Source organism: Balaenoptera acutorostrata, chromosome 4 (assembly GCF_949987535.1).
Source record: "Balaenoptera acutorostrata chromosome 4, mBalAcu1.1, whole genome shotgun sequence".
NCBI classification, from domain to species: domain Eukaryota; kingdom Metazoa; phylum Chordata; class Mammalia; order Artiodactyla; family Balaenopteridae; genus Balaenoptera; species Balaenoptera acutorostrata.
This window is the reverse complement of record NC_080067.1, coordinates 68887003-68907628: the sequence shown is the minus strand read 5'-3', so window position 1 is coordinate 68907628 and position 20626 is coordinate 68887003. Positions and strand designations below refer to the sequence as shown.

The window sequence follows — 20626 nt, the reverse complement described above, 5'->3', positions numbered from 1 at the left end:
TGTCCTTTACAGGCTGCCTGACATGTGCTGCAAGTGAGTGGCCTCAGGGGAGGCCGTACAGCCTGCAGGCGGTACACCGGCTGGTTAGAGCTGGCTCTGCAGGTGCTGGGTTGGGGGTCAGGAGGGTTGGAGAGAGGCGGGCTGAGAGTGGGGAGCAGGGCCCCTTCCCCGAAACAGACAGGCTGAGCAGGAGGAATCAGAACAGGAGGCAAGGGGGGTAAGTCAGGGGCAGCAAGCAGGGGCTTGGGCAGTGAGCCTGTAGGCAATCAGGTTTGCATCTCCCGGAAGAGCTCTGTCAAAGGTCCCTTGTCACCTGGTGTTGGCCGAGTCCCACAACCCCTCAGGTCTCCTTGCTGGATTTTCCCATGGACTCGGACACTGTGCACTGGTTCCTTTCTAACAGTCTTTCTTGGGCCCCCAGTGCACTCTTCCCCCACCACCCTATCTCTCATCCAACATCCCTGAATGAAATCTTGTTCTCTTTCACCAGTTCCACTATTTTCTTACCGGGCTTCTGATCTCAGTCTTCTCTCTGAAAAAGGCAGTGGAGGGTAAGTGCTTAGGCTCTGCTGTTTGCTGGGGTGTGACTTCTGTCGACTGACTTCACTCTGCCTAAGTTTCCATTCTCTGGACTGTAAAGTGGGGGCTGTTAGGAGCCCCTGCCTCATGAAGGTTGTTATATAATAAATACATTCATGTGTGTAAAAGTCCTGCGGGGTGAGTCTGCCTAGACTCAGTGAATGTCAGCTGCTGTTACTTTCCCTCTCATGGTCTCCCTCAGAGCTCTTCCCTCCTCCCATTTCAACTGTCTCCTCTAGACAGATGACCTCTAAATCTGAATGTTCAACCCGAGCTCTGGATCTTCACCTGCTTGTTGAGAGGCAGTGTGGGGCAGAGCAAAGAGCGTGGGCTTGGGAGGGGCCGAGGAGGGCTCGGCCCTGCTCAGCACTCACAGCTGTGGGCTGCATCAGCCCTCCGAGTGACTCCATCTGAACACCTGCTCAGCCACTCATCCACAAGAGGGATGAGGATACTTGCTTCTCTGGAAGCTTGGCCACGTCTGTTTCCTCTGCGACACCATCATGCTCTATAACTATAACTCTCTCCATCCTCTCCCCCAACCAAAGGCAAAGTGAAGTCCTTGAGAGCAGGAGCATTTCTTCGTGTTCTCTGCTCTGCACACTTCTAGCACAAGCTCAGTATCGTTATTCACTTTCCTCCTGTACTCCTGACTTCTCAAAATCAGCATGTTCCAAACCAAACAACCAATCATTTCCTCCGTAGACCCGGTCCATTAATTTAACAAACTATTATTATTATTATTATTTTTTTTTTAAAGAGAGGCTTTTTAAAAATAATTAATTAATTAATTAATTTATTTATTTTTGGCTGTGTTGGGTCTTTGTCTCTGTGCGAGGGCTCTCTCCAGTTGCGGCGAGCGGGGGCCACTCTTCATTGCGGTGTGCGGGCCTCTCACTGTCGCGGCCTCTCGTTGCAGAGCACAGGCTCCAGACGCGCAGGCTCAGTAGTTGTGGCTCACGGGCCCAGTTGCTCCGCGGCATGTGGGATCTTCCCAGACCAGGGCTCGAACCCGTGTCCCCCGCATTGGCAGGCAGATTCTCAACCACTGCGCCACCAGGGAAGCCCCAAACTATTATTAAGTGCCAATAATAAGCCAAGCACGGGGCTAAGGGTTGGCATAGACATAGGATGGTGAGACCGTGTCTCATTCACAGAAGTGTTCACTGTCTCCCGAGGAGATGGATGCTGACACTGGAGCACAGTATTTGCAGTCACAGAAATACAGACACTCCACAGGCAGCCCCGAGCACAGAGAAGGCACAACCTTTCTGACTGTAGGAGCTGGAGAAGCCTTCTCAGAGGAGGTGACAACTGCCCCGGGTGTTGCTGAAAGAGTAGGGATTTTCAGGCAGAGAAGTTTCCCAGGGAAGAGTGTTGTCAGAGGCACAAACGAACACAGTGCCTACACGGTGCATGTTTAGCTGGAACGGGAGACTTGAAAGGAGAAAATGAGACTGGAAGGCTGAGAACATTTCCCCACGTTGTAAAATGGAAAATTTTACACATACACAGAAATAGGGGAAATGGTATAAAATCCACCTCCAGGTGCTCATCATCCAGCTTCAGCAATTATCACTTCAATGGCCAATCCTGTTTTACTTATATCCCTACTCACTACACTCCCATCCCATTATTTTAATGCAAATCTCAGACACTGAGTCATTTCATTCATAAATACTTCAGTATTTTGAAAAGTATATCTTTTTTTCTTCTTCTTACAAATGAGTCATAGTATAGTCTAACACTGCAACTTGGTTGATTTTTATCCTAGCCATCTATCTGGCTACTGTACTGTATCAGGATCCATAACGTTGTCTCCCTCTTTCAGGAAACTACTTAGTGTTCCATTTGTGAATATACAATAACTAACCTCAATAGTCCCCAAATGATGGGCATTTAGGCTGTTCCCAATATCCTCATATCAAAACAAAGTTGAGAGAATACCCTTGAACATACATCTTTGTCTACCTACAGGCGTATCTATGGGTTAAATTCCTGGACGTGGAATTGCTAGGACTTTGTGCACTTTGACTTCTGACAGGTGCTCTTTATTTGGCCCAGGAGGGGCTTTGAATGATACAACAAGGACAGTTTCTGTTTTCCAGGCTTGTGACATTTTGGAATCCTCTCTGTCATTCTCCATTTAATCAGCCATGTCCTACGAACTCAACTCCTCCCAGTCTGTCCACCTTCCTCCCCACTGCTGTGGTCCTGGCTCAGGCCTGATTCCTTTCTCACCAAGACAGTTGTTGCTACAAACTCAGAATGTAGTCTAATCATCTGCCAGGGCAACACATCCTAAAACGGGAACTACATCATTCTCTTGCTTAAACGCCTCTATTGGTCTCTCCCCAAGTACTATATTAAAAAACAAACTCCAACTCCTTAGCTGCCTTTCCATGCTTTCCAGTTTGTTCCCACCTTCTCACTCATTTCTCACACACCTTTAGGCTTCACGGAAACTGGGGCCCCCAGCTCACCTTCTCCCTCCTGTCTCTGTTGTGGAAATCTTGCTCATCCTTTAAGGTGAACTCAAACCCCACCTCTTCCATGAATCCACTCAGTGCAAGACCACTAGTTTTGAACCCAGGGTGACTTGGATTCTAATCGTGACTCTCTTGGGGAATGTCACTTAATCTTTCTGAGACTTGGATTTTTCATCTGTTAAATAAAGACAAAAATACCAACCTTGCAAAATTGTTGTGAGAATTAAGGATAATGGGCACATAGTAGGCGTTCAATAAAAGGAAATTCTCCTTATTTCCGTGGTCGCTTTGACTATCCCACCGCACTGCATTGGCGCCTCTGGTTCCACGCGGGCTGCATTTGCTTTGTGTTACGCCTGGTGGTCGACAAGGCTGTCTTGACTACTAGAGTGCAAGCTCGCTGTGGGCAGGGCTGGTGATTCACCCCGGACCACCTAGCGCCTGGCAGAGAGCCTGCAAATAAGTGGAGAACGAGACAGAGATAAACGTAGGAAGATATACAGGCGGAAGGAGGGCAGACGCAAGCGCAGAGGGGCTGCAAAACAGCTTTCTGCTGGACTCCGGAGCCAACTGCAAGCGGAATCCGGGCCGGGGGTGGGGCCAGGATATGGGGGCGGGGCCTGGAGCGGACCCCCGCCCCTGTCCGTCCACTAACGCGCTCCGCTGTAGCAGTCCGATAGTAGCGAGGTTCCTGGCGTTGCTTCCAGGCTCCTCCGCGGCGGGGCGGGTCCGGGTGCTGGCGCCGAGATGCGCCCCCTGCTCGGCCTCCTCCTGGTCTTCGCCGGCTGCACCTTCGCCCTGTACTTGCTGTCGACGCGACTGCCCCGCGGGTCGACACTGGGCACAGCCAAGGAGGCTGGAGACAGGTGCGTGGCGGCGGTGACGGGGGCCGGGGTTCGGGTCAGAGGAAGAGAGCCAGGTCTGAGGATGGGGTCTGGGAATCGGATTTTCGGGTTCCTGGATCGGAGGCGTCGGGGGCTGGGATTTGGGGTTCAGTTCTGGGACTGGAGATTGGGCCGCGTCTACACGGTCTTGGGCAGACCGGGTGGACGAGAGCGGGGCCTGGCCCTGTCTGGGACCTGCGTGCTGCCGGCTGCGCGGGAGTGCTGTCTGGTGCCTTTGGGGTGGTGATTTGCGGAGGGAAACGCGGCGCCTTACCTTGGGCGGATCCTGCTGGAGCACCTCTGTTCCCGCCATTGGATCGCCTCTTGAGCGGTGTTCCCGTCGCCTTCCCAGACCCAGCCCTGATCCCCGTTTGCATCCGACCTTCGCCTCTATGTGGACCCGCAGCCCCTTCTTAACGACTGCTCTCAGCCTCACTCCATAGTCCTCCCCACTTCACTTCACTACGCTTCTGTCAGGTCTGCCCTTGGGGCTTTAAGGCATCCGGTCTTCAGGAGAAACGTTGATGGACAAATTTAAATTATTCACTAATTAATTATCTGCTGTCTTTTCTTGGCTGTCTCTGCTCTTTTCCTTTTACTCCCTGACAGGTTGAGGCAGGAGGCAGTACAAATACCTACCGGGCTGATTTGTCGTGATAAACCAGCATACTGTTTATAAAGTTAATGGAAGTGTGTCAAGGATGTTACTGATGTTTGAATATTAGGACAGCTGTTTTCAGTGACTGTATTCTTTTACTCTAGCTGGGAAGGCTCTGCTGTGGGTGTCAGACATACTAAGAGAAATATTCTGATGAGAACCAGGAGGGTTTGCTTATAATTGATCACTGATGGATTCAAGAGTTGTTCAGCTGGCAGAGGCAAGGTAGCCTTTACACTGTAACCCTTGTACAGGGTTCAGAGTGCACTGAGGATCATATAGAGAGCAGGGTGAAAAGCAGGCTCTTTGAAAGGGTTGGTTCCAAGCCTGATATATTATCAAGAAGATTATGTTTATGGTATGGACAAATATACTTTCCCAGGGAATCTTTTTTTTTTTTTTTTTTAATTTATTTTTATGGCTGTGTTGGGTCTTCGTTTCTGTGCGAGGGCTTTCTCTAGTTGCGGCAAGCGGGGGCCACTCTTCATCGCGGTACGCGGGCCTCTCACTATCGCAGCCTCTCTTGTTGCGGAGCACAGGCTCCAGACGCGCAAGCTCAGTAATTCACACGGACCTAGTCACTCCGCAGCATGTGGGATCTTCCCAGACCAGGGCTCGAACCCGCATCCCCTGCACTGGCAGGCAGACTCTCAACCACTGCGCCACCAGGGAAGCCCCCAGGGAATCTTTAATTGGCTCTTTTGTGACTGATAAAGCAGTCGTTTTACCTAGTAACTTTGGAGCAGTGTGAAGTTTGAATTGTCCTTGGCTTGAAGCTTAGGGGGAGGGGGTACTCCTAGAAAGGAAGGCAGTTTAGGATGTTTAGTACTTGCCTAGAAACTAATCCATTTGCCTTTTAAGAATAGTTCATAAAACCTGAGAGCTAAGAGGGAACTTAGTGATTATCCACCTTCAACCCCTCATTTTTCCGATAAGGAAACTGAGGCTCAGGGACTAGCCTGAGATCACACAACTGGACAGTAGCAGAGTTGAGATGCTATGCCAGGTCCCTTGCGTCCAAACCAAGGCTCTTCTCCTTGCCTCTGCTGTGTTATATCAGGTCATCCATTATTCTGGCCTCCCATTAAGTGTGTGTTCCCAGCAGACCAGATGATGGGCACATTTATAAACCTACTTTGGAAAGAAGACACAACAAGTGACTTTACTAGGTATTAGGCTGATCTGGACTCTTGTTTCCATCTGCTTTTCCAAATCTCAGGTCACTGTGGTTCCCCTCGGACCTGGCCGAGCTGCGGGAACTCTCCGAGGTCCTTCGAGAGTACCAGAAGGAGCATCAGGCCTACGTGTTCCTGCTTTTCTGCAGTGCCTACCTCTACAAACAGGGCTTTGCCATCCCTGGCTCCAGCTTCTTGGTCAGTATCGCCCTCCTCCTGTGCCTGCCTCCCGGGAAGCCACCTTCTGTCTTTGTAGAGGGGCCCTTAGGCTGCAGATCCTACAGTCCAGAGGACAGATTACTGTGGCTACCATTTGTTGACAGCTTTCCCTGTGTCAGGCACTGTCCTAGTTGCTTTACCTGCACGACCTTATTTAATTCTCCTAAGAGCCAACAATGGGCACTTTTTTTAAGGATTTTTTTTTTTTTAATTTTATAGCTACTTTATTTATTTATTTATTTATTTATTTTTGGCTGTGTTGGGTCTTCGGTTCGTGCGAGGGCTTTCTCTGGTTATGGCAAGTGGGGGCCACTCTTCATCGCGGTGCGGGGACCGCTCTTCATCGCGGTGCGCGGGCCTTTCACTATCGCGGCCCCTCCCGTTGCGGGGCACAGGCTCCAGACGCGCAGGCTCAGTAGCTGTGGCTCACGGGCCCAGCTGCTCCGTGGCATGTGGGATCTTCCCAGACCAGGGCTCGAACCCGTGTCCCCTGCATTAGCAGGCAGATTCTCAACCACTGCGCCACCAGGGAAGCCCAACAATGGGCACTTTTATCCACATTTTACAGATAAGGAAATGAATGGTGAGAAGTTAAGTAACTGTCCCAGGTGACAAGGCGAGGAGGGGGTCGGGCTGAGGTCTGAACCCACATCCGCCCAGCTCCAGAGCCTGCCTTTCCTCTCAGGTATGCTGCTTTTGTTTCTAAGGATTTGATAGGTGTGGAGCACTGTCCTTGAGACCTCTCCCCCTCCGCATGTTGGTTTTCCTTTTAAAATCTGTTTTCTCCACTAGTCTGTGAGTTCCTCATGAGGTCAGGACCTGTTCCTTATTCTCAGCCTTTGTGTTTCTTTGCCTGGCACAGGGAAGTGCCTTCGTAAATGTTTGACGAACAGATGCGGGTTGTTCATGGTGATGTTAGGCTGTAGAGGACCGGGGAGTCTCCCTGTGTGGAGAGGACGAGTCATTCTGGTTTTCCAGGCGGCCCCCTGGCTCTCGGGAGCCACAGTGTTAGACCTGGGCTTGTGCTTGGGCTCTTGGATGCTTCTCATCAGTTGCCATCTCAGGTGATACAGAAGAATCTGTGCTGTCCTCCCAGCAGCATTTTAAGCTGGTTGGTGTAAATGTGTATATCTGTTATGCCTTTGGGTAGGTTTGAATCCCAGCTGTGTAACCCTGAGCAAGTCATTTAACTTCTCTAACGCTGTTTCCTCATCTGTAGAACCGGCATTCTCCTATGTAACCCCCTAGGATTGTTACATGGGAGGATTAAATGACACAGTGGGTGCATAGGGGCTGGCACGGTGATGGTGTGCCTGGCACACAGCAGCCCTCAGCACTTGTTGAATGATTGGGTGACTGAGCAGGAAGACCTGAAAGCTTCCTTCTGCCCTGCTTCTCCCTCCGGCCCCAACATTCAGCTCACGCTGGATCCGCCTAAGCCGTTTGTTAGAAACTGGAAGAAAAGCAAACACATTCTGCCAAGAGAGATGGGGTTGTGTATGGTGCTTGAGGTCAGGGACTGACTCCTGGGGCTGCCCCTGTACCTCTTTCTCTCTTGAGCTGATCCCTCTTCAGGGCGAAGAGCCAGCCGCTACCTGGAGGTGAATCCTGTCTCTGCCTCGTGTGACTTTGGGCACGATACTTAATCTTGCACCTATAGAAGGGGTGAGGATGGTATACTAAACAGGGTCATAGTGAGGATTAAATCAGACCTGTAGTCAAGCACATAGTAGGTGCTGAGGAGATCCCTACCGTCTCACTTCCAGGTTCCCCTTTTACTTTCTCTTTTGGATCCCATGTTTGGCAGGATGATGTCTAGAGCCAAACTGCACTTAGGAAGTATTAGTTCACTTTTCCATTTTTGTCAATCTAAGGCTTTTTTTGAGTGTCAGCTAGAACTCTGGTCAACATGGAACCCCCAGTGTTAGCGTTATAGAGAAGTAATTCCTGCAGGAAGGAAAGAAATGAGACATTTTCTAAAGCTTATGAGGTCTTACTGAGGGAAAATTCATGGTTTGTGTTCATTTAAAGTAGCAGAAATAACTTGTGAGCTTCATTGCTGCCTCTTCCCAGGGCACCAGGGCTGGCGGGGCCTTGCACAGCCCAAGTGGCAGGCTGGGGGCTGTATACACAGATTTCCCCGTTTAATTCTGTCTCGCCTGCTGAGGTTTTAATCTTCTTCCCAGTTTCAAAGGTGAGGAGACCGAGGCCGGGGTTGTAGTTCCCAGCTCTTTCATCACTTTTTTTTTTTAAAACAATTTATTTATTTATTTTTGGTTGTGTTGGGTCTTCATTGCTGCACGCGGGCTTTCTCTAGTTGCAGTGAGCAGGGGCTACTCTTCGTTGCGATGTGCAGGCTTCTCACTGCGGTGGCTTCTCTTGTTGCGGAGCATGGGCTCTAGGCGTGCGGGCTTCAGTAGTTGTGGCTCGCGGGCTCTAGAGCGCAGGCTCAGTAGTTGTGGCACACGGGCTTAGTTGCTCTGCAGCATGTGGGATCTTCTGGACCAGGGCTTGAACCCGTGTCCCCTGCATTGGCAGGAGGGTTCTTAACCACTGTGCCACCAGGGAAGCCCCTTCATCACTTTTCGTTCATCTCTTTAGAGTGGGAGTTAGGTTTTCTCCAGGAAAATCACTGAAGGAGGAGGGAACCTAGGACTCTTGGGCTCCAGGACGAGATGGCTGGTAGCTGCCAGATGTTCTCATGGCAGAGGATTTGTTTTCTTTGCAGAATGTTTTAGCCGGTGCTTTGTTTGGGCCATGGCTGGGGCTTCTGCTGTGCTGTGTGCTGACCTCGGTGGGTGCCACATGCTGCTACCTGCTCTCCAGTGTTTTTGGCAAACAGCTGGTGGTCTCCTATTTTCCTGACAGAGTGGCCCTGCTGCAGAAGAAGGTAAGGCGAGGGGGTACATCTAAGTGCCGGGCCCCCAGAAAGTTACCACGTGGCCCTGAGGGGAGTAGGGGCAGAGATCTCCCACAGTGGTCCTCTGTCCTGCCTCAGGAGGTCCCAGGGGTCCTGTTGATGTCTCCAGGAGATGCAGATCTGAGCTCAAATCCCAGCTCCTCCACTACCAGCTCTGTGTCTTTGGGCAGGTTCCTGACTTTTCTGAGCCTCAGGTACCTCCATTTTAAAAATGAGGAAAAGAATCTCTGCCCTGGAATTTATAGACTATGTAAAGTATGTAGAACAGTGCCTGGCACCAACAGATTTTCAATACCTGGAGACTCTTTCTGCTTCTTAATGGCCTTGTCTTCTTTGGCTACAGGTGGAGGACAACAGAAACAGCTTGTTTTTTTTCTTACTGTTTTTGAGACTTTTCCCCATGACGCCAAACTGGTTCTTGAACCTCTCGGCCCCAATTCTGAACATCCCCATCGTGCAGTTTTTCTTCTCTGTTCTTATCGGTAAGACATGGTGTGTAAGTTTGAGTCTCACAGTTGTCCTGGGCATGTGCCTGCCTCTGCGAGCACAGGCTCATGAAGAGCATCGACAGGCCTTATCTAAAGTAATTGTTCCTGATTGCAGATCTACTCGGGCTTGAACATGAAAACCCATAAAAATACTTCTGGAAAAAATAGGGATTGTTCATTTTGTAACTGTATTTAATGCCTATTGTGGGCCAAGCACTGTGCCAGGCCCTGGGATTAGAAGAGTAATCTGTGTAACACACACGACTTGGCCCATAGTAAAGGCTCAGTAAAAGCAGAGTTGGAGTGAGGGGACGTGGGCCGAAGGCAAGTGGAGGCAGGGGAAGGGTCAGAGCAAGGGGCTTCCTGTTTGGCTTTGGGCCCTATTTTGATTAAGATCTGCCTTAGGAAGAGCTGGTACTAGTGTGGTTCCTTCTTGCCTTTTGACAATTGTATGACCTTCAAGAAGCTCCTTACCCTCATGGGCCACTTGGCCAATTGAGGGGCTAGGACTAGAGCAGTGTTTCTCTAAGTATGAGCTTTGAACCACTTTCATATGAATGGTAAAATTGCTAACAGCCTGTAAAATCACTGGCTATTATTTTCTCCACACTGGAAGCAAACCACCCTCTCTAAGCCTAAGGCAAGGATCGCCTCTCTTAACCCTTCTTTACAACATGGAAGGGAAGGCTACTCAGGGCTCTGGGTCAAACATGACAAATCTGTGGTTGAGCAGCTGCTATTAATAGGGAATTCCTGAGAGAAGTTGAGATCTTAAATTGAAGCAGAATCTACCACAGCTAATTCTGTCAGACAGGCTTTTAGACAGCATGCCTCAGCACCTCTGTTAGCAGCCTGTAATCACCCAGGTGGCACGAGGCTTGGAAAGACTCCGGAGACCGAGATTCTAGTTACCCTTCTGACAAGCTATGTGACCTTCATGAGTCTATGATCTTGAGGCATCATCTACTAGAGGAGTGGATCATCAGGGGGTCCCAAACCAATCAGAATCTTGGGAGCGGGGTTCAGGAGAGGCTGTTAGAATGCAGGTTCCTGGGTTCTACCCCAGACCCAGGTAACCAGAATCCCTGGGGTGGCACCTGAGGATGTGTTTTTAACAACTTCACCAGGGGTTTGTTATACAACCAGCCTCTCTAGCCACCGGTCAGACTTGTGGGATCCAGTGGATTTGATGACTTCTTACAGACAGTACAGAACATGAATAGTACTACTGCTTCTGAGAAACCTGTTTTTATCACAGGCATGCTGTAAATCTCTTAATGCTGGTGCTTCTCTTTACTTTGGCTGTTGGGCGCTCAGAACCAAATTTGGGGACACCTCTAGCAAATGAGTGAACTTTATGCATTTTTGCTTAAGTACTAACTGTACTTTGTTTATTCTCCTCTCATTTTGTTTTATTCTTCATTCATTTGGTTTTTTCCTATTTAAAAAAATTTCTAATCTTACTGTAGTATATATATTTTGTAAACCATCTCAAGTCCTTTTGCTGAATGAGACAAATGTATGTGGGAAGTGAGGAAAGGAGGGGAAAGAGTGGAAAAGAAGGGAAAGAGGTAATATGTTTAGAGGTCAGGAATTGGGCAAAAACAGTACAAAACTGGAGTCACTGTTGTGAATTCCTGGTGACATTTCTGAAGGACTATTGTTCTTCATTTTCCTGCTCCCCAGTAACAGGCTCTTTCCCTTTTCTTCTTCAAGGTTTGATCCCATATAATTTCATCTGTGTGCAGACGGGCTCCATCCTGTCAACCCTGACTTCTCTGGATGCTCTTTTCTCCGGGGAAACTGCCTTTAAGCTGTTGGCCATTGCCCTGGTGGCCTTAGTTCCTGGAACCCTCATTAAAAATTTTAGTCAGAAGGACCTACATTTGAATGAAACAAGCAATGCTCATCATCTAAATAGTAGAAAGGACACGTGATCTGGATCCTTTGGTTGCTGCGTCCCTGGACTCTACTGTTTATTTGTGTAATGGGCGTGGTCCTCTGAAGCCCCTCATTGTGTTTTTTTTTTTTTTTAAAGTATTTATTTATTTATTTATTATGGCTGTGTTGGGTCTTCGTTTCTGTGCGAGGGCTTTCTCTAGTTGTGGCAAGCGGGGGTCACTCTTCATCGCGTTGCGCGGGCCTCTCACTATCGCGGCCTTTCTTGTTGCGGAGCACAGGCTCCAGATGCGCAGGCTCAGTAATTGTGGCTCACGGGCCCAGCTGCTCTGCGGCATGTGGGATCTTCCCAGACCAGGGCTCGAACCCATGTCCCCTGCATCGGCAGGCAGATTCTCAACCACTGCGCCACCAGGGAAGCCCCCCTCATTGTTTTTAAATTATTCTCAACAGGTGATTTGGACACTATTCTTCTGTGTGCACTGTCTTGTCATGAAGGACACTCTGTGCTCTAGAAGGTGAATTATATCAGGTTCTCAAACCAGCCCTGATTTAGCAGGACACTCTGCAAAACGGATGACCTCCTAGCAAATCCTGTTTGTATTTTACTGAATAACGAGGAACTCAGGCCAAGCCCTGAGCTGCTTCGGGAGAGGATGCTGATTGCCCTCATCCAGGGTGCCTCTTCTGCAGAGTGATCAGCTGTTGTGACAGGTGTTATCCTTTTACGTCCCTCGTGGATGTGATTAGTGTAGATAATGACGTGTGAACCCACATCACTGACACCACTCTTCATCTTGTTAGTCTCCTGAAGAGAGATCCTTCTGCACTGTTTTGCTGATGACCTACCTCTTCCATAAATCAGAGGAAACAAGCTGACAAACTGCATAGGATTTCCACGTACAGCTCAAAAGCACAGTGATTGCTGTGATGCTCTTTGTGTTCAGACGCACTGTTACCACATATGTCACATCTCCTCTTGGTTGCATGTCCTGACAATTCAGCTGATTGCAAACAGACTATTAAATATCAATGGAGCAAACTCTGTATGTTATGAATATATTCTGGAGAAGTTCTTACCCATCTGGATGGGCAGAACCCTTGACTCACTTGAACCAAATGACTGTCAGTACATTTTCTAGTCTGTCCTTTCTGTGTGGGAATCCCTCCTGTGTCTTGCTGGGACAATGGATTCAATACACTCCAATATCACCCAGTATACCCTCTGAATGCTTTTTTTCATTTTGTCATTTCCTGAGAATATAACTGAGGGATAACTCTATTTTATCTTTTAATTCAAGGGAATTAAGGGGAAATTTTGGTTTTGGATTAATTTGTTGTGTTCTATTTTAATGATCTGTAGCTGTCATGGCTTCCTGTGGCTGCAGTATTGAATTGGCACAGACCTGGGTTCATGCTTCCAAGGACAGAAGGGCCTTGGCACCTAAAATGACCAGCTCTGGGATCCTGTACCCTACAGGAGTAACTCATCATTTCTTATCAGAACTGTTGTCCCTGGGCACCATCTGTTGGGTTTTTGATTTGGCTTAGCCAAGAATCTTGCCAAGGCTTTAATGTAGACCAGTTGTTCTACATGAATTCTTGGGAATACTTCTGTTTAGTACAAAGAATGAATTTCCAAGCAGTGTTTTTTGGACATGGTATAATCCAAAAAACACAACAAGGACTTCATTTTTAAGGATGTGTTGCTTTAAAAGAAGCTTGATAACAAGAGTGGGAGTAAGGAGGGTGCCAACTGGACTTGGAAATCCGTGGCCCTTTGTGTTCTGAAGTAGGAGGAGGGAAGGGGAGACACAAGGAAGCTCTCTACACTATTGAAAGTATGGCCCTTTGCCCTTTATCCAGATCCTTGGATTTGTCTCTCTCCCATCTCCCCCGTGATTTTGCAACAATGTGCCTTATCAGTTGTGAGTTTACAGGCAAAGCAATTTCCCAAATAAATGGATATAAATATTCTGTGTGGTGTGTGTTTATACATGTTGCTAACTTTCAATTCCCATTGCCAGTGGGAATCAGGATTGGCTGAAAATCAGACAATCCAAAGTGGTGTCTTAGCTTTCTGCTCTCAAGCTTCTTACCAGTTGTATACACTGGAAGCCAGATTTTCATTTTTGCCTTTTCCCTCTTATGCATACTTTATAGTAGGGTACTAATACCACAGAAGTAGCTGTAAGACAGGCAGCAGGAAAGTCGTAGGGAAGAAGAAGAGTGCCTGTCTAGGATATGACAGAATAATCATGAAGAGATGATAACAAAAGAAAATCATGGTCATCTCTTTCCTCTGTGGATGTGTCTGACGAAAGAGCCCCAGAAACCAGCTTTTCCCATCACCTATTTTTCCTGGCTGCGGGAAACCCAGTCATGTCTTTCCTGGCTGCGGGAAACCCAGTCTTCCTTTCCCGTAAGTTCTGACAAATACTGAGACTTGTGAAGGCAGCTCTCAGGACACAAACAGTACCTATAAGGAAAAGACAGGACAGAAAACAGTGAAGTACACTTTTTGTTTAATTCCATGCATTTGTTTGCTTTGATAGTCGCTCTTGTTCCCATCGCTGTACAATTGTTCAATACAAAGAGGGCGCCGGCGTCAGAACCCACACAGGGAGCAGGGGAGCTAACAGTACCGGAGACCTCAGAGGACACAGATGAGGGAGATCATTCTGAGACTTGACAACAAAAAAAGTTAATTTGCTCCAAACTGAAAGGAACTCCAATTATTGCAATCAAGAATCAAAGTGGGTCGTCCCACTTCCGGACTCTGAGAAGTGGTCGCTCGAGGTAGTGAGCTACCCGGGCGATGCGGTCAAGAAGGGACATCTTCCTGTTAGCCTGCGCCTTCTGGTGGGGTTCCCTCTGGCCTGCAACCACGGGAGGACCCTGTCTGCCTGGTCACTGGGCAGCAGCCTGGGGCCAGGAGCCAGTGTGCCCCTGAGTGCTGTGAAGTGGCTCTAGAGAGTAGGCCTGGGATTTGGCCGGAAGTTTTCTTACAGTGGCCTTACCGTCTGCTTGGGGGCTTGGCTCTGTGTGAAACCCTGCCAGCATGCTCTGGTTACGTTGACAGTTAACAAAAGCCTTAACCCAACCCTTTTGGGGTTACCCTATTTCTCAGAACAGTGATTTCAGAGCTCCCCTCTTCTGCCACCTGTCCCTGAGAAGTGTTCCAGGTTCCACAGGGGTCCTCCACTTGGCAGTCTAGTTCATTCCAGTTTGAATAGGTGCTTGCAGTATTGGCTGTAAGATGCAAACAAGCAGACTAATGTGATTCTTATGTGCTAGTCTGTGAGGCTGCTAACGTTGGTGATGTGAGTATATTAGGTCATTTATTCTATGAAATCAGCAATGAAGAAAAATCTTGCTGCCTAGAAAGGCACTAAGTTCATACTGACAGTACAAGTCAAAGTCTTGAAAAGAATGTCACGTTGTTTTGGTACATCAGTCTCATAGAGTCTAAGGAAGAAGCAAGTAACTGGGACTTGTATTAACTTTCTGTTTATAGAAGGAGGTGGAGGAACATGCTCATTTAACAATGAAATGATGTAAATGAAGAGACATTTTGGAATTCAATATACAATTGGAATCATACTCCAAAAGGGCAGTGGGTGGAGGCACGTGGCCTTTCTCCTGTCATTGGTGCTGCCCCCTGATAGCCGTAGGGTGGGATCTATAAGGAGTACACTGGTATATCCTGTCATTCTCCCATCAGGGCTAACTCAAGATCTCAAACCACCTTAGGAAATTAATTATGAGGTTAGAGCTGGGACAGCAAACAGATGTCCCCTTGCACACCAATTCCAATCAAGTGCTAATTATGGCTCCAAATGCTGTGTTGTGAGAGGTTCTGAGGCCATGTCCAGGCTCAGTAGGAAAGAATATGGTGATCAATAAATAACACGGTCTTGGGTATCGAGGGTGGAGATGGTAGATGGTGGTATGACGTGGTATTTTGGTTTCTGGCTTGGTAGAAAAACAAAATACAACATAGCACACTATACTGCAGAGCAGGGCAGGAATTCCTTGGAATTTGTAGAATTCAGTCACAGGAAGTTCAAGTAGAAACATTTTAAGGAAGGGGGGCGGATTGAGACAAAAGGGCATGGAAAAAAAGGGTAAATCTTTTGATCGATAAGAATGCATTCACACTGGAAAAACGTCAATGCTCCACAGTGGGAGAGGGCATTTAAAATTGGGTTGGTACCAGGAAAACCCCAAACCATCAAATCTATTATTACTTAGGGTAAGAGGAAAATTTAGTACAATGAGGCCCTGAAGTGGAAGTCCAGTGTATTTATTAAATCCTACTAAAATATCCTTAATTCTAGAAGGATGGATTTGTTGATACTAAAGTTTTAAAATATGTGAACTTCAAGCTGGTCATACCAAACCATCATACAACACAGTTAACACCTTCACCTCCCTGGGTAGGTGCTCCCCACAATCTCGCCAACAGGTCCAAACTTTAGTGGTGGTAAGGTCTATTATAACTTCAAAGGAGGATGCAGGCTTCTCAGTCCCTCTGCCAAGCAATTTTAAGAGGCATTGTTATTCAGAGGACATGATCTAGAAATAGATGGGAATCAGAACCAAATGCCCATCTGCGAAACAAATAAAAACTCATTATCTTGCAGTCAGTCAAAACCAGATGCTAAATGAATGTGGAATTCACTTCAAGGGGGTTAAACTTTTGATCAACAATGAAGCTTGAAATCATAGTCCTGTAAGTTTCCTTAAAGCACTGCCACCCAGTTGTCAGACTGAAGAATTAGCTCTTAAATTCCCCGAGCTCTTCGTTCCACTCTTCAGATGACTGTGGAGTTGTTCTCAAAGAAACACACACTAATTCAAAATAGTGCTGGTTATTTCAAGGCAGGCAGTGAAGGGTAGCCTGGGATAGAGAAGGCATTTCTCTTTTAACCTAGACTAAAGACACTGTTCTCTGAAGCCTCTAGTCACTTCTACTAAAAAATAAGTAAAATGTTCAAAGTGGAACTTTATTCAACTTTTTTTTTTTAATAAATAAATGTATTTATTTATTTTTGGCTGCGTTGGGTCTTCGTTGCTGCGTGCAGGCTTTCTCTAGTTGCCGCGAGCGGGGGCTACTCTTCATTGTGGTGCGCGGGCTTCTCATTGCGGTGTCTTCTCTTGTTGTGGAGCTCAGGCTCTAGGCGTGCGGGCTTCAGTAGTTGCGGCTCATGGGCTCAGTAGCTGTGGCTCGGGGGCTCTAGAGCGCAGGCTCAGTAGTTGTGGCGCACGGGCTTAGTTGCCCCACGACATGTGGGATCTTCCCGGACCAGGGCTCGAACCTGTGTCCCCTGCATTGGCAGGCGGACTGTCAACCACTGCGCCACCAGGGAAGCCCTATTCAACTCTTGACAATAGAGTGAATGACTTGAAGATTCAATACTGTCTGCTACGCTAACTTGCTCATAACAGTCAATCCAGACAGGTATATGGCATTACCATGACAGACAGTCAAGATGGGAATTCAAAAAAGTTATCAAAATTATGAGGTATTGGGGTGGGTTTTCCAGGAAGACCATCACTGAAAGGGGTAAGACACGTTAACCTTCATGTTCTTCTTTGGCCATGACAGGTGGGCAAGACCTGGACACGCTGAAGGGTCAGTGTTTTATGTTGGACAGAAAGAGGACACAGAGGGACTTCCCTGGCGGTCCAGTGGTTAAGACTTCACCTTCCAATGCAGGGGATGCGGGTTTGATCCCTGGTTGGGGAGCTAAGATCCCACATGCCTCGTGGCCAAAAAACCAAAACATAGAACAGAAGCAATATTGTAACAAATTCAATAAAGACTTTAAAAATGGTCCACATCAAAAAATAAATAAATAAATAAAGAGGACACAGAGTTGTAGCCTCTCTGTTCTCAGAAGTAATGAACCAGAGAGATTCACAGTATGGTGTGGTCTGAAGTCAGAGGATGAAAAATATGGGTTTTCAGGTACTTTTCCAGCTCAGGTGACTAAGAGACTAAGCCTCATTCTAGAATTTCTCTTGTCTTGCTATCGGATGACATCACAGTTAGGCATTTTTTTTGTCATGCCATCTATTTATTTCCTTTTTATAGTCTCCCAACTAGGAGAAAAGTGTTGGTTTTATGGGATTTAGTAGGAAGGAGATTACAAACTATGCTGCCAGTTCTTGAAACTATCTACCCCACAGGCCCCATGCAGATTCCCTGTAGGCCTGTTCCTCTCAGGGCATTAAATAATTCTCTTTGTGCTTCTAATGTAGTCCCATGATTTTATTTCTTAAGAAACTCGAGAAAATGTACAGCTTTTGAACTCTTTGTCCACCACTCAGTCATCTGATGCCCACCTAGGAGCTTTTGCAATCAAGTCAAAATCACAACGTATCCACTGGACCTCAGGGCGGTACACGCATCCTCAGATGATTGTTGTTGTACACAGAAAATGAGGGAATACAGCTAAGACAAATACCAGGGAGCTCCCAAATGGCAGTTCCATTTTCATTCCTTCATAAAAATCCATAATAATTCATGGTTAGCAATAAACACAATCATTGTGCTACACCATAAACCACACCTTCTGATCGACAGAAAATGAGAAAGATAATTATAAAATAAAATAACAATGATAATAATACCATAACTTAAGATCTTTCATGTAGTCCAGCTACAGAATTTATACAAAATGGAATAATTTAATGAAACAATACTGCTCTCTGTATAAGTTAAATATTTTCCTTCAGCCTACCTAAGAGCTATAAATTACAGACACTAAATTTTAAATCAATGTCTCAACATAAAGTGTAAACAAATGGAGGGATCAAACAAGCAAAAGGAACTGCTCTAAATTCCCTCCTGCTTTTCCTTTTTGGCCGATGCAATCAGTGACACCCAGAGGAGGGTGATGTTTTCATCTGCACTGGAAATGGTTTAATACCTGTGTATGTAAGTCTTTCCTGAAGTCCAGTCTGATGCAATATCAGAGCGTCTAGCCACCCTCTCCAGGTCTTGAGCTTCGAGGTTGTTTGGCAGTAACTGATTTTGGAGACAGAGACAGGAACTAGGCCAACATCTGTTTTTATATAAAATTCTAGATAAAAATTTCCTTAAAGCCAAGGCACCATGAGGTACCTTGGGATGTTTCTCAGAGCCCATGACCCTAGAGACAGGAAGGACCTCATGCCTTGGACAATATTTTTCCAATCTCTGCTTAGCATCAGTTGTTCCTTCTACAAATTTCCAAATCCAATTATTCAAAACTACATTGATCCAAATACATGTTACAAGTAGCATTTAACAAAAATGCTATTGTGATAGGGAAGGGGTTGCCCTTTGCAAGTTGCTTATTTTGCCTTTATTCTGATAGTGGTAGCCAGTCACTACAGCTTCTGGGATAGAATGAGTTAACAAATAAAAACATGGGGGATGGTTTGGGATTGGACATCGGGCAGACTGACACACCTCCTAGCTGTCTTCAAGGACTGTTCTGTTTACATCAATAAAACTCTAGTAGACAAGCAACCTGGTTCCAGGGAGGGGTGATCCCATCTTCTGCACGTAGTTGAACTGAGACATTCTGAAAATGTCCTTTTACAAATTCCACATTTGCTTTTCCAACACTGTTGGACATTCTCTTTTTGTCTTCTCCTTTTCTCCTCCTCAGGCTCTCCCTCCCCTGCCCCCTTTTTCCCTAAAAGAAGCAGCCAACAGGTGGAAAGGAAATAGGCTACAGGAAACTGGCACTTGAGTCTGAAAAATCAACACATTGGTCAAGGTAATGCATTTGCCAAGGTAGTGACACTGACGCATAAAAAGCAGAAAATTTGTCAAGGAAAAGGTTGGACACTGTCTGTAAGTCTCACTACCAACGGTGCTCAGCATTTTAAAAATGAGATCAGCTTTGACACACGCAGTTTTCTTTTTCCTCCTAGAGGAAGCACATGCCCTCAAAGGCCTTGGGTGCAAGTCTCTGGTCTCCAAAATTGTCTAGGTCTTTCCATCACCCATCTGGACAGGCTGGGTGGATTTAATGTGGTCTGTTCACAGATTACCTGGAATTGCTTTTCTTTTGCTGTTTTTGTTTTCTAAAATGTTCAGTATGTCTTGCTCTGGCTCTTCTTCAGTCACTTATGGCCAGAGGAACTGGTCCCCTGTTCAAGCAGCAGTAATACCTCCTGGCTCCACAGATTCCCAAGGATGTTGCTCCTGAATTCCACTTCTGTTCTTTCCTCCTTTCTCTCTCTCTCTCTCTCTCTTTTTGCAAGAAATTATTGTCTTTCTCTCTATCATATATAGTTCACTCTTTACAGTACAAAGTGTTAAAATGTCAAACAAAAATAAATATCAGTGTTACAGTAGCTAGAATATTCAATAAAATAGATCCCTGCCATTCTTGATTGAAATGTTCAGTGAGACTTAATTTCATTTGGATATTTTTTTCCAGAGATTTGTGAAGTCTCATGTTCCTGTTATTGCAGCTCATGTCTAGGGGTAAGAAAGATGGGGCAGCTCTCTTCCCAGATGAAAAAGCAGGGAGAGAGTGGGAAGAGTCTGGGGGTGGGATGGATGTGAAATGCCAGTATAGTCATGAGATCTTCAGGGTGGGTATTCTTTCATTACCAAGTAGCAGAGCTGTAGTGTTTATTGGTCCTAACTGTGGCATCAGAACGCTCCCCATCTGAAGAGTCACAGTCCGATTCTTCAAACTGCATAGGATTCTGCAAAGTCAAGACAACATAAGACCTTAATTCCTTTCTGCAATCACTCAGTAAACATATTTTGAGCACCTCTCATGTGACAGGCGCTGTGCTGGGTTGCTGGCTAAGATACAGGAGACCAGGTCCTGTCCTTGTGGGGTTTACGGAGAAAGAAGACATATAAAGATGACGATGGCAATTGTGACGAAGGTGATGATAGTGATAACAGTGCCCCCAAAGCCCTACATATATTGTTTACTACGTTCCAGGCACTGATGTAAGTGCTTTAACATCTATTAATCCACTCAATCCTCACAACAGCCCTATGAAATAGAGGCTGTTATCATACCCATTTTACAGATAAGGGAACTGACCTACAGCGAGGTTAAGTGGCTTACCCAACGTCACACAGTGAGTTAGTGGAAAGGCTGAGATTTGCATCTAGGCAGTCAGATTTCAGGGTCTACACTTCCAACCACTATGCTATCGTGCCTCTCAGAAGGCAGTACCGTCTGTGAACTAAAGTGTTACATGTGCTCTGATAGCATGTAGGGGCTGGTGGGGACACAGAGGAGGGAGGCTCACACCCTTAACCAGGTTGGGAGATGGGGTCGGAAG

The 20626-nt window shown here is 46.7% G+C and overlaps 2 protein-coding genes and 1 long non-coding RNA gene across 4 annotated transcripts in view; 1 reads left to right on the top strand and 2 right to left on the bottom strand.

The window, feature by feature from the left end:
- Positions 1-1424: 1424 nt before the first annotated feature.
- On the bottom strand, positions 1425-4296 carry LOC103020384 (uncharacterized). The gene is made up of 3 exons (XR_452258.2): positions 4227-4296; positions 3271-3521; positions 1425-1908 (listed from the first exon to the last, which is right to left on the bottom strand). It is a non-coding gene; the product is annotated as an uncharacterized LOC103020384 (long non-coding RNA).
- TMEM41A (transmembrane protein 41A) lies at positions 3725-13269 on the top strand. The gene is made up of 5 exons (XM_007195272.2): positions 3725-3934; positions 5830-5983; positions 8733-8894; positions 9268-9406; positions 11129-13269. Exons 1-5 carry the CDS (start codon positions 3816-3818, stop codon positions 11347-11349), a joined length of 795 nt encoding a protein of 264 aa, XP_007195334.2. The 5' UTR covers positions 3725-3815; the 3' UTR covers positions 11350-13269.
- Positions 13270-13819: 550 nt separating this feature from the next.
- Positions 13820-20626, bottom strand: part of MAP3K13 (mitogen-activated protein kinase kinase kinase 13) — a 167877-nt gene continuing 161070 nt past the window's right edge. For both annotated transcript variants that reach the window (XM_057546070.1, XM_028162093.2), the window contains exon 14: positions 13820-20029. In XM_057546070.1, the coding sequence (XP_057402053.1) occupies positions 19928-20029 (102 nt within the window). In that variant the 3' untranslated portion in view covers positions 13820-19927. The remainder of the gene's footprint in view (positions 20030-20626) is intronic.